This window comes from Gastrolobium bilobum, unplaced genomic scaffold, assembly GCF_033153095.1.
Source record: "Gastrolobium bilobum isolate Gb01-03AN ecotype WA unplaced genomic scaffold, APGP_CSIRO_Gbil_v1 utg86246, whole genome shotgun sequence".
In the NCBI taxonomy this organism is placed as follows: Eukaryota; Viridiplantae; Streptophyta; class Magnoliopsida; order Fabales; family Fabaceae; genus Gastrolobium; species Gastrolobium bilobum.
The window spans coordinates 40,491-53,345 of NW_026898507.1; the positions used below are offsets into that span (position 1 = coordinate 40,491).

The 12,855-nt window shown below is 36.7% G+C and overlaps 1 protein-coding gene across 1 annotated transcript; it reads right to left on the reverse strand.

The window, feature by feature from the left end:
- Positions 1–3,308: 3,308 nt before the first annotated feature.
- LOC133316979 (myosin-binding protein 7-like) lies at positions 3,309–7,621 on the reverse strand. Its single transcript, XM_061518773.1, has 4 exons — positions 7,156–7,621; positions 5,464–6,915; positions 4,822–4,868; positions 3,309–3,654 (listed from the first exon to the last, which is right to left on the reverse strand). Exons 2-4 carry the CDS (start codon positions 6,742–6,744, stop codon positions 3,546–3,548), a joined length of 1,437 nt encoding a protein of 478 aa, XP_061374757.1. The 5' UTR covers positions 6,745–6,915; positions 7,156–7,621; the 3' UTR covers positions 3,309–3,545.
- Positions 7,622–12,855: the final 5,234 nt, after the last annotated feature.

A 12,855-nucleotide genomic window follows, 5' to 3' on the forward strand; every position in this document is an offset into this window, starting at 1 on the left:
AGGTATAAAGCTAGAGATTTTTTTATTTTACTCTTATAAATCGAAGCAGTGGTAAAACTGTTCCTTCATGACTGAAAGGTCATGGATTCGAATCCAGGAAACGGTCTCTTTGCAATTATGCAAAGTAAGACTGCGTACAAGGATTTTCCCCACCCCATACTCGCTAGTCGGGTTTAACAGGGAGTGATTTTTATGTTGACGACATGCTGATTGTAGGGCGAGACAAGTCGAAGATAACCGCCATGAAGAAGGCATTGAGCTCATCCTTCGCAATGAAGGACCTCGGTCCTGCAAAATAGATCCTCGGAACCCAGATAATCCGAGACTTACATAGAAAACTAATGTGGCTGACTCAAGAAAAATATATTTAGAAGATTTTGACGAGATTTAACATGGACAAAGCCAAAACAGTAAGCACCCCCTTATCTGGACATATAAAGCTAAACTAGAAGCAGTCTGAGATCTGATAAAGAGAAAAACGAGATGTTGAAGATCCCGTACTAGTCCGCCGTCGGAAGTTTGATGTATGCAATGGTATATATGAGACCCGACTTGGCGTATGCTGCTAGAATGGTGAGCCGATATCTGTCTAACCCCGGCAAAGAACATTGGGAAGAAGTGAAGTGGATATTCAAGTATCTCATAAGAACATGAAATTTATGCCTCCACTTTGGAGAAGGTAAAGCCGAGTTGCAAGGCTTTACGAATGCTGATTTAGGGGGAGATGCCGACTCGAGGAAGTCGACGATTGTATATTTGATGACCTTTGTAGGAGAAGCTATCTCCTAGCAATCAAAATTGCAAAAATATTTGGCACTTTTGACAATCGAGGCCGAGTATATAGCCGCGACTAAGGCTTGCAAGGAAATATTGTGGATGAAGAAGTTATTCTCTGAACTCGGCCATGAACAAGACAAGTACGAGTTGAAGTGTGACAACCAAAGCGCAGTTCATCTTGCGAAGAACTCGGCCTATCACTCCCGCACTAAGCACATTAACGTAAGGTATCACTGGATGCGGGATGTGATGAAGGATGAATAGCTCGGACTTGGCAAAGTGCACACCGACTTGAATTCGTCCTATATGAAGATGAAACCGGTACCAGCAAGAAAATTCGAAGACTACTGTGAAGGTACCGGTCTGGTGCTGAACTCAACGCATTGAAGTCGAAAGGGGGAGATTTGTTATGAGTTGTTTCTTCTTCAACGCTTGGCTCAAGTCCTAAGGCATTGCAACTCTCCACTTTGGTGCAAGGCTCAAGGGACACATCCTTTGAGTTGTTCAATGTCTCTCCTTAATTGATGATCTGAAATCTTCTCCCTCCTCTGTATAAGCTTATAGTGTGTGAGGTTTAGAGATATTGGAATACCTCCAGAGAGAAGTTTGAGTGTTAGACCTCTTTAGGGATGTTTGTGAAGTTTGATTGTACCTCTAGTGTATCTAGGAAAGTTTAATTTCTTGTAACCCATTATTCTCGTAGTGGATATTTGATTCTGGACTAGTGTCCATGGGTTTTTACTTCTTCACATTGGAAAAGATTTTCTTACGTTAAAATTTGTTGTGTTCATCTCTCTCTTTCTCTCTCTCCCCTTTATAATTTTTGTTTCTACTGTGTATAGGCCGCCCTGGTGAGTTCAGGCCGACCTCTCTGATTATGCCAAGCTCTGAGCTCAACGCTTGACTTTCACTAAGGTTCCTTAATCGAGATGGAGTTCGTCCCAACACAATAGAGCCAGTTAGGATAGGTGATGCAAGTGTAACGTCTACAAAAATCAGACAAAAGGTAAAAAATAAAATAAAATCATACAAGCACCACCAAGCTCCTTAATCAATTGAAAGGGGATTATTTCAGGTTAGTTAACCAGTTCTTAAATTCGAACCCTGATAACTGTGTATTTCGGGTTCAGTCACAACTACAACCCTCATCATGCTTCCACTCAGTTTCTTGCTAACTTAATACTCAAGACAGTTTTATCTCAAACTCATATATTTCACTCTTCACGTGCTCTTTCCGAATTAAATTATCATACTTGCTTAAATGGTCCTTTAAAAAAAAAATTAAATGTCTCGTACTTATCACTTTTTGGTAATCCACTTATCCTTGCATAAACCAGCAAAGGAGGGGAGAGGCCAATATATATATATATATATATATATATATATATATATATGAGGTAGGATCCTTTGACACCGGTGTCAAATTTGAAGTTTGACACTTCATCCGAGGGTCATTAGATCAAAAAAGATCAATGGTGTCACATGTTTACAAATCAGAGTCGTTGATCTTTTTTGATCTAACGGCTTTCAGATGAGGTGTCAAACTTCAAATTTGACACCGGTGTCAAAGGATCCTGCTATATATATATATATATATATATATATATATATATATATATATATATATATATATATATATATATATATATTCTTATTCTTTTACGTTTTTTGATAAAACAAAAAAATTAAAAATTCTTACACTCTTATTCCAAAACAAAAAAATGAGAAATTTTATAAGATTGAATAAAAAAATTCAATAAATCATTGGATATTGATAGAATTGCTATGCTATATATATATATATATATATATATATATATATATATATATATATATATATATATATATATTCTTGTTCTTATTCTTTTACCTTCTCACTTTCCTCTAATAAAATTCAAGCATCATAACTTACATCGAACAGGGGGCTGGCAATTCTTTCACGTCCCTCAGTTTTGGTCAAATATTGAGTTCTTTCCATACAAGAGTGGAAACCTCTTTCATACCTATCCTCACGGTCAACACTTCAAGAGAAAAGGTAAGCAAAGAGCAGCTACAAATCCGTTTTGTGGACATTCGGTCAAAGTTCTATTCCTCTTACGCATAAAATTACGGATAATTAAATTCTCCACACAATCCAGGAAGCTACCCTAAAGTATAGGCATTTTCAGCGATTGATCTTTGACCTCTTAAAATATACGTATTAATTAATATTGAAAATTTGCATTATTGGTAAAATGACGGACACGACAAGTTTTTATTTATTTATTTTACAAAAAAGAACCAATCATGTATGAATATGATAAATGTAAAAGAATAAAATAAAATAATATAATATGCAAGGCCATCCCTTCAGACTGAAGATTTGGATGTGGGGGTTTGGAAGTTAAGGTACTCTGAATGTGCAACACTCAAACACGCAAATCTGCACTTAGTAGAATTGAGGTTGAGAATTGGCATTGCATGAAGCTTAAGAAAACTTACAGCAATGTGTCATGTACAAGAGAGGATTGTCCAAAGAATTACCTCGAGCTCAACTCAAACAAAGCATACAAGTGAAAATGCTCTTATGTCATATCATATCCAAGTTTCACCAATCAACCAACAAAACTCATTCAATTTCATACAAAAGAAATGAAAGAAAACTGCACAATACACCACTTTCTCGGCGAAAAATATTTATTTATTTTTTGTTGGGGGGCAAAATCTTATCATAGTAGTGTTACTAAAATTCAGTTGATGCTCCCACATTAGACACGAGAATTGCAGAATCAATGTCCCACTTGTGTACTTGAAATACATCTTAAAGTCCTTGCAAGTGGTCCGTTGTCCAGTAGCAGCAGCAAGCCCGCACTGTCAGCAGGTACCCCGAACTTATACCTGCAGTCACAAGCATTTTAGATGATGGATAATTTCTTGTCAAGGATCATCATTTAAGGATATCCCTAACAAATGTTTCTCTTTGCTTCCAGGTTTAAAACACATATAACCTGTGAAATAGAGGGCGAGCCTTGGAGTAACGATAAGGTTGCTCCTAATGACCAGAAGGTCATGGGTTCAAGTATGGAAAACAACCTCTTTGTAAAATACAGGGGTAAGGCTGCATATACTTGACCCTCACCGCTACATTCGCAAGTTGAGGAGCCTTGTACATGGGGGTTTACCCTTGTACGTAACCTATGAAACCACCCAATAAAAAATATCGGCATAATTACCGGACATCATCAAAGTGAAGTATACTAACATTTCTAATAGGGTGGTTTCATAGGGCATGTGTTTTGTGTTTTAAACGTTGAAGCATAATTAACAGACATCATCACAGTGAAATTGCTATTTGAATAAAATGACTAAGCTTCGAGGGAACTGCATCAATATGCAATCACCAATGCTCAGAAACAACCTAAAGTTTCATAACAAGTAATAAAAGAATTCCCCCCACCCCCGAAACTTATATTTTTCTATATTGTTCAAAGACTTGATATTGTCCGTGTTATAAAAAAGAAGCTAATTTATAGAGAAAGGGCAAGCCCCAAGGCTCACCAATTTGCAAGGATTAGGGTGAGGGTCAATTGTATGCATTGCAGCCTTACCTTTGCATTTCTACAAAGAGACTGTTTCCAGGCTTGAATATGTGACCTTCGGACATAAAAATCAACCTTACCACTGATTCAAGACTCGCTCTCAAGCTAATTTATAGAGGAGATTATGAATTTATGATTATGTCAAACATCTAATCCTATGCAAGTCAAGTATACTTAATCATTCAATCAAAGCCCGCTGTAGTTTAGTTTCAATGGCAAATAAGCTATGGCTCAATGTTTAATATTTTATTGTAAGAGTTATGCTTTATCAGCATAGGCCACTTGAATTTTAAAAGGATTGTCTTCTTTTTTAAATGATTTCTGGGTGAGGTGGTTATGATTTACGAGAATTATGCCTGATTTTGCTCTCACTTCAGTAGACTACACACTTAATAACAAACAAAATTATAAATTATTTCAAATCAGGTTGAAAGTATATTTTGAGCAGGAAAAAAATGCTACTTACCTGCTTTCATGAGCTTCCTTTCTCCATAAAACAACTGATGTAATCCACTAAACACAAAAAAGATGAAATGGTGTAAGTGCTATTTTCAAAATCTTTCATGAAGTGTATGCATGTTTTCAATATGCAATCAGCGAAAAACTGCATGCATTGCCAGATGACTCTCACACAGTAGCATGGAGTATATATATATATATATATATTTTTTTTTCCGTGTGTGTGTGTGTGTGTGTTTGTTTGTTGTTGTTTTCGGGTTAAGATATTCAAAGGCAAATGACTAGAATAATCAACAAACCATTAGAGAGGAAAAAAATGCACCCTCCGAGAGAACAAAGGAGAAACAGTCAACATGAAATATTTCTGCTGTTAAATGAATTTTTTTTTTTTCATATGCATTCACTTCATAAGTTAGCCTGTAGGGCATCTTTAAAAACTTGGCAAAGCCAACTAGATTTGATGGAAGACTTGTGCTATAAAACTTTAACTGAAGGACAAGCAATGATAAGCAGAATGAAAAGAAGAAATTATCCGAATGTAAGCTTGAGCTAAAACCTAAAAGATGGATAAACTAAATAGGATGCATCCATCCCATCAGATATATAGCAGAAACACATGCATTTCATTGGTAGAAACCATTTAGATTACCTTAAAAATTGAGAAGAATGCATAAGTGCCAACAATAGAAGGCTTCCTCGTCATTTTCCTTTGTGGTGACATCTCTTTGCTTAAATGTTGAGCTATTTCCTTCAGTAACACAAGCTGTGCTTTGTCTGTGCTCATTGAAATGATTGCCTGCCTCATTGATTCCCTATCAGCTTCAAGTGCCTGAAGCCTCATGTAAAGCTTCTTTATGTAGGGATCTTCAAGATCAGCATGATTCCCTGACTCCCTTGGAATGGTTGCATAATCTTCGAAAACACCAGCTCCAGCTTTGGAATCTGTGAAACCATTATATGGTGCTCCACAATGAACAGAGTCAACTGTATAAATTCTATCACTCATATCATCACCTTCTGATGCATTATCCACCTTCTTCAAATTCGAATGGTCCTCTGACTGTGAGAAATAATCTTTTCTGTAGTTATTATTGAGCATGGGAGAATCTGTCTGAATTTCAGGACCTGTTTCTCTCCCCATCCCACCAAATGATGATGTTGAGTCACAGGAAAATTTTCTGGAATGTCTAGTTCGACTTGGAGATTGTCCAACAATCACTTTGTCCAGAGTGGGACATTTCTCCATTTGAGAAATCCTATTTTCCAAGTTCCTCAAACGGTCATTAGGAGTTTCACCGAATACATTTTTCTCAATATCTGTGTCATCATTATCAACATCCATGGTAGCATGCACCACATTACATTTCAAAGGAGGGTATTCATAGGTTGGAAGTTCATATTGATCACCCTCTGCCTCGGCCTCAGTGAGCCCAAAACTCATCAACCTGTGCTTGTAAGCCTGAACTTCACAAGTTAGTGACTGAATTATCTGTTCCCTCTTATATAAAAAATCCTCCAACGATGAAAGCTCCTCCTGATCATGTGTCATCTTCTCCTCTGCAAAACGCTTGAATTGACGTGCTTCCATTTGAATCTCTGCCTTCTCCCTTTGCAACCTCAATATCATTGACATTGCCTCATTTGCAGCCGTGGATGAAGAATTTCTCTCCTCCTCCAATTCAGCATTTAAATCTTGCATAGTTTTCTGCTGATTGCTGACCATCTCACGTAAGACTGCGCATTCGTTCTCGATTTCAACCCGTGCAACCGCAGGTTCAGACAAATGGCTATCCAGTTCAAGCTCATCATGCTTCCGTTTAATGGAACGCATCCAAGGGTCCAAAGATTGAGCTAGAGAGGAGCAGCAACTACACCCACAGTTGCAACATTTCAACAAATCCATGGAAGATGGAACTGCTTCCAAATCCATAGATCAAAATGCATTCAAACCCTTTTACCAATCAAAAATTTACAAATGGCTTCAACAAATAAAAAAACTGGACAAAAGTGAGCATTAATTACAAACGCCATCAACCATTCCCTTCCCCTCCTTCCATGCCAAGAACTTTCACCAGTGGATCAACCAATCAGACAAAAACACCTATAACAAAGAGAAAACAACAACGTGAAACCTAATAAGTAATAACAACAAACAATCAACAAAAAGATTTTTCAAATAAAAAAAAATTACAGCACCCACATGACGAAAAAAGAAGAATATTCCAAGTTATAAACTTGAACCCCAGAACTCAAAATCGATTCTTTTTAATTTCAACTTTTGCGAAACAAGCTCAAAACCTTATCGAGAAAAATGCAGAAATAGGGAGAGAAAAAAACCCACCTTGAAGTACTCGTCGTTGACGAGTCAATCGCAGCCGGCGGCGAAGGTTGCAGGAAGCAGAAAATGGAGGTCAATTTTCCCGGAAATTCAACCTCTCCAGGTAAAATTGGGAACAAAAAATGAAATAAAAATTGAAAAAGGGAAAGCACCAGGTGCTGCTACATCCGAAATTGTTTTCTTAGGATGAAAGAATGCAGAAGCGGGAACGGTGTTTGGTGGGAAGGAAAGTTGAAGAAAACGAGAAAAAGAAAAATAGAGGGAATGTATGATTTTGAAACCCTAGATATTTTGATTGTATTTTATTGATGTATTTTTTCAGATTTGTTTTATCTATGTCGTTGATTATTGATATTCGCGTTTGTGTTATGTAATTTTTATTTTTTTTCTGATCGAACTCTCTTCTCGTTGAGACTTGAGAGATAGAAAAGGAGGACTAGAAAGAGAAAGAGAAAAGAAGAGAGAGAGAGAGAGAGATGAACGGTGGATTGGGAGAGTGAGCTATTCGAGGTAGCTTTGTCGCATTTTACAACTATTGTTCACTTTCTTTACTTTTTTATTTAATATACTATTTTTTTTGTTCTTTTATACTAAATTTATCCCTTTTCCTTTTTTTTTTTCTTTCTAAACTCTTTTTACAATTATTAATTTTCTTATATACATGCAAAAAAACTTTCTTATATTAGTTCCTATGTATTATTTAAGGTAATGTTTGGTAAATGGATATTTTTTTTTTCCGAGAAAAGTTAACATGGCAATATAATATTACCGTGTTTGGTACACAGACACCTAAAATTAGGTTGGAATTTTTTTTCCATAATTTGAAATAACACATAAGAATCCCAATGTAGAATGCCATTGAAAATGTGGAATTTGAGGAATTCTGCTTTGTGAGAAAACGGAACATGAATTTTCAGAAAAATTTACCTTCCATATTGTGCCCTAGGTTTTGTCCACTGAAACATAATCTCTTTGTTAGACATGAAAGGAAGGCTTAGCTTATCCTCTGAGACACAAAAGCGATTTGCCCAAAACCGTACTAGCAGCAAACTCAGGAAAAAAAATTTATATTTGAACATTCAGGGAGCGTTTGGTACGGGAGAATTTGAGTTAACTAATTTTGCAGGAATGTTGGCTGGAATAGTTTTTTGCGGAAAAATTATAAAAGTGTGTTTGGTTGAACAAAATTTTCCCTGGAATATTTGAGTTAGTTTACTGAGTTGATGTTTGGTTGATTGTTAAAAATAGTAGGAATGTGGGGTTATTTTACAAAAATAACCCCACCTTTACTTTGTCATTAAAATATAGTAATTAATCGATTTGACCTCAGATAACGTTCGAAAGTTGGTGTTGTGTGAGTTACTTCCTATTCCAGATTTGGGAAATTTTGAAATCGGATTGCACACAGCTCTGTTCTTCCCGTTTGCGCGTTTTGAAGACATAGTGGGTTAAGGGTTGACGGAGACAGAGATCTGCAACAAGACACTATACAGGGTTCATTGAGTGGAGAAGTTGACCGGTGTTGGAGACAAGCTTCATATATCAGTCGGTAAGTAGCTGACATCTTCAATAACCTATTTTTTACTTTTTTTAATTTATTATTTTTCCTTCCACATTGCATGTTCGAGGTTTGTGAGGCCATTATAGTACCTGACCATGCAGAGGTGAAGGGATCCTACGACAAGCGGTGTCAAATAGTTCCACGTCTGACTGTGAGGATATATACCAGCATCCTCGGTTCATAGTTTCAAGTTTAATATCATGAAGAATTGGTTAACAATGTTTAAAAAATTAGGTTGTTGATACTTTAAATACTGGATGTTACGAAAAAAAATGGCATTTAAAAAATGAATGAACAATACATGGTCCTGGAGGGGGAAGAATGTACTACGGTAACCTCAATGTGTAGGACAAGATTGCGAATTTAGGTGCATTAAACTTATTTTTGTATCTGTATATGGACTGACATATTTTTGTATTATTGTTGTTGTAGGGGAATATTGATTGTATCGGGTGTGATACACTCTTTCAGCTTGGGGAAAAGATGGGTGGAGGTGAGATTGGTAAGTGGGGGTATGAAAGTGTTTATTCGGGCAATTTCGCATCTTCATCGTCATCGAGGGTGACAAAGTGTGGGTGTGGTAAGAGGGCTGTTTTGCGTAAGTCTCTGACATAAAGAAATCCAGGAAGGAAGTTCCTTGGGTGCCCAAACTTCTCAACAAATGAGAAGTGCAACTTCTTTGAGTGGGTTGATGATCCGACGTGCATCAATGGCATTAAGAAGGACACGTTGTTGAAGCTTTTGGTTGTGTTGTGTATTACTCAAAGTTTAGCAATAGGGTACCAGTTATATAAGAACTAGATTTGTGTGTCAGATATAAAATATGTATTATGGTGAGCTGTGCAATGCTGCCTTTTGTAAACTTAATGTCTGACAGCATGGTATGTAGACTTGTCATTCAGCAAGAACCTATGTAACTGACTTTCCTTTTTTTGAATTTTGAATTATGAATGTGGAGTGGTTAAGTAGCAGAAAATTATTCAACCGTATGTTATTGACCTGCCTATGTTGACCACGCGGATGAGCATAGTTGATGAATTTATTGTTGAGCTTGTCCTCCTCTAACCATCCCACTCTTTGACTTTGTGCCGTAATTATTTGTCTTGGACCTTCTCAACAACTGCAGTGTGCAGGTTCAGAGGAGTAATGACAGAAGAATCATGGTGTGTGGAATGTTCGTGAGCAAATCTGTTTGACAAACCAGTACTGGAATTTTGTTATATCAAAGTATTTTTGTTTATGTATCTGGTATGGGTTTGAATATTGTGTGTCCTTGTTGAGTTATGTGATTTGTGTGATCTGACTTGTGATGCAGTTGGCAAGCATTGCTTGAGGCACAGAGCTGTAACAGAAGTGTCTGTAGCACGATCAGGTTACCAAAACCGCTGTGATTGCTTGGGGCACAGAGCTGTAACACAGGGATCTTTGATTGATTCAACAATCTGTAGTAAACTGGCATAAACAAAAATGCCAATTCCTAAGTACCACAGTAGTATTGCTATAACTAGCAATTTTCAAATTATGAAGGAACTGTTGTTGTTGTTGTCTTTTTTTGGTGATATAATTAAATTAATAATGTAATTAAATTTCTTGCTAACGCATTACAGGGTCCAGAATGAGTTCAATTCTCCGATCAAAGGCATCTTTAGTGGGTTCATACATCCATGGGGATTCATGCTGGTGCTTACCCTTTTCTGGTCCAACCTTCTCCTATGTGGTTTCCTACAGAACAAGGCCTTGGCCAAAATTTGTTAGTTTGTCTGTTGTTTTCTTATGTTAAACTTCTAAGCAACTTGCTAATGCCCTTTCATGCTATAAGCTGTTAATCAAGCATAGTTTTCTTCATAAATTTTTCTTTGATATTCATTTTAATGTTTGGTTCTGATATTGATTTGTTTCCTTTCCTCTCTTCTTGTTGGGTTTTTAGATGAATGCGGTAAAAACGGATGGTTTCCGTGTACCAGCATCGTTGCCTTCGTTGCAAAGGTTAATCCAAAAGTATGGGGCGATGTGGACCTAATGTGTATACAGATTCAAGTCCCAGCAATGTAAAGATGTTGATTGGAATAACAGAGGAGATGTTGAAGCAGGAGAATGTAGAAACAGTGCTCTTCGGAGGAAAGAGGATTGGGGAGCAGAGTAACTTCCAAATGCTTTACTGGTTCGCTGGACAACTTGTTAAGGAGCATCAGAGGAGCATCAGAGGAGGAACTTGTTCAGGGCTACATTGAAATATTGTAATCCAAGTACAAGTATATAATGGAATTTGACTGGATTATCTGCTATGGTGCTGGATACACTCAGATGAAAAAAGAGAACTTTGAATTGTTATGGTTGTCTCGTTTAAGTAAAATAAGAATTGCCTTCTAGGCATCTCCCTATGGCCCAACGTAATGTCTTTTCTTTTTTACTGAGTGCAATTGTACATGTACCTTTAGGGAGGAATTACTACTCAATCAGTTCCAATTTTAGGCATATAACGTTTTATTTGTGCATTTCCTTTGAATGATGAATGGAATAAAAGGTATTGAAAAGTTCCAGTTGAAATTCCTTTAATTGTCAATTCCTTAATCAACCACTTTTATAGCTACTGACATCAACGACTAGATACCATTGGATAATATTTTACCCGTGTGTTTATTGACAGCTGTTATACAAAATCTGAATTAAATAATGAGGTGCACTTGCTATATCCAAGTATGGTAGTTATGAAGAAGCAATTATGAACTGCGAGTCTATTTAAATATCATTCATGTACCATATATAAGTCACATCACAGGTTCAGATACAACAATATACATCTAACCCATTGGCATCGATATCCTTGGTAAATACAGAACTTATAAATACAGAACTTACAAACTTAAATTCCTAAGTACAAGTACTTGCTCTTGGAGGAAATATATTAAACATGCCTCATTCTTCCATGACAGCAAAATACAGACCATTTAAATATTGCATAATAGAACTTGCTTTGTTTGATTCCATCTTACATACTAGTAACCACCATAGGTTGATGGAGATGGATCGCAAACAATGCCCCTGGGAGGAGTCATCCCCATTGCTGGTTTCCCCAATAATATCCTGTAGGAGCACTTCCTAACAGCAAAACAGCAACGACAACATCTACATGTGAGAAGCAAAAATAATAATAAGCAAAATGTTATACATATACCAATACAGAAATGACCACATGTAAACCATCCATGACAGCCCCACTTTGGCCATGTATATAATCAATTAATCTATCATGCCATCTTGCCTTCTGCTTAGAACAAACAGCAATTAGGTTGCTAATCTAAAAGTGAAGAACTCTATGGTCATGGAGCTCACCCTATAGTTTATACACAAGTATAGATATCAATTATAACACAACATGTGAAATATACCTTTCAGAAATAGTGACCTGTTGTAGGACTTACCATACATGATATTACAAATGAGAGAAGTCCCATATCCAACATACCAAAGTGCTAACAACAATTTCCTCCATTCAAGTTACCAAAAAAATCCCTCCAAGCTATATGTATGTCTGACGTACAAAAACAGAATCAGGAAGCATGCTTTGACAGAACTGTCATTCATGAGGTATCTCCAAAAACCCTTTTAATGTTGCCTCTGTCCTAATCTTCGTGTGGCTGCAAGTGTTACTATATTGTGGCTTACTTCCAAAAAGGATAATCCTTCCTTCATAATAGTTGCATCACACATAATTATATATATATAAATCATTAGAAACAAATGATTCAAAACGACCCATATAACCAGGAGTCCTCCAAAAAGTTAGCTGTACACTATCTTAACTTTTACTAAGTAAAGATGCCACCACAAACTGCCTTTCTTCCTGACCTCCTTCCAGAAAAATTTCCATTAGGGTGGGATCCTTGTGTATTATGCATGCAAGGTTTACCCTCTGTTCAACTGTCAGCACTTCAAAAAATTTCAACTCTTGAACAACAGATGTTTTTTTGGTAATTCTAGCAGATTGAGATTCAAAAGCAATTAATCAACCTTTCTATTTTGTCATTGGTGCTTCTATAATCGGCAGTCCCACTATCACAGATTCCAAATGCTTCATTTTCCATTTCTTCAACTACATCCGCTGGACCCATTGCATGCTCTCCATTAGCCATGTCCTTTCC

Coding starts and splice junctions, on each gene's coding strand:
- LOC133316979 (XM_061518773.1), bottom strand. CDS start 6,744: ATGGATTTGGAAGCAGTTCCATCTTCCATGGATTTGTTGAAATGTTGC. Junction 4,869..5,463: donor CATTCTTCTCAATTTTTAAG/GTAATCTAAATG, acceptor TTTTGTGTTTAG/TGGATTACATCAGTTGTTTT. Junction 3,655..4,821: donor AAGGAAGCTCATGAAAGCAG/GTAAGTAGCATT, acceptor TTGTGACTGCAG/GTATAAGTTCGGGGTACCTG.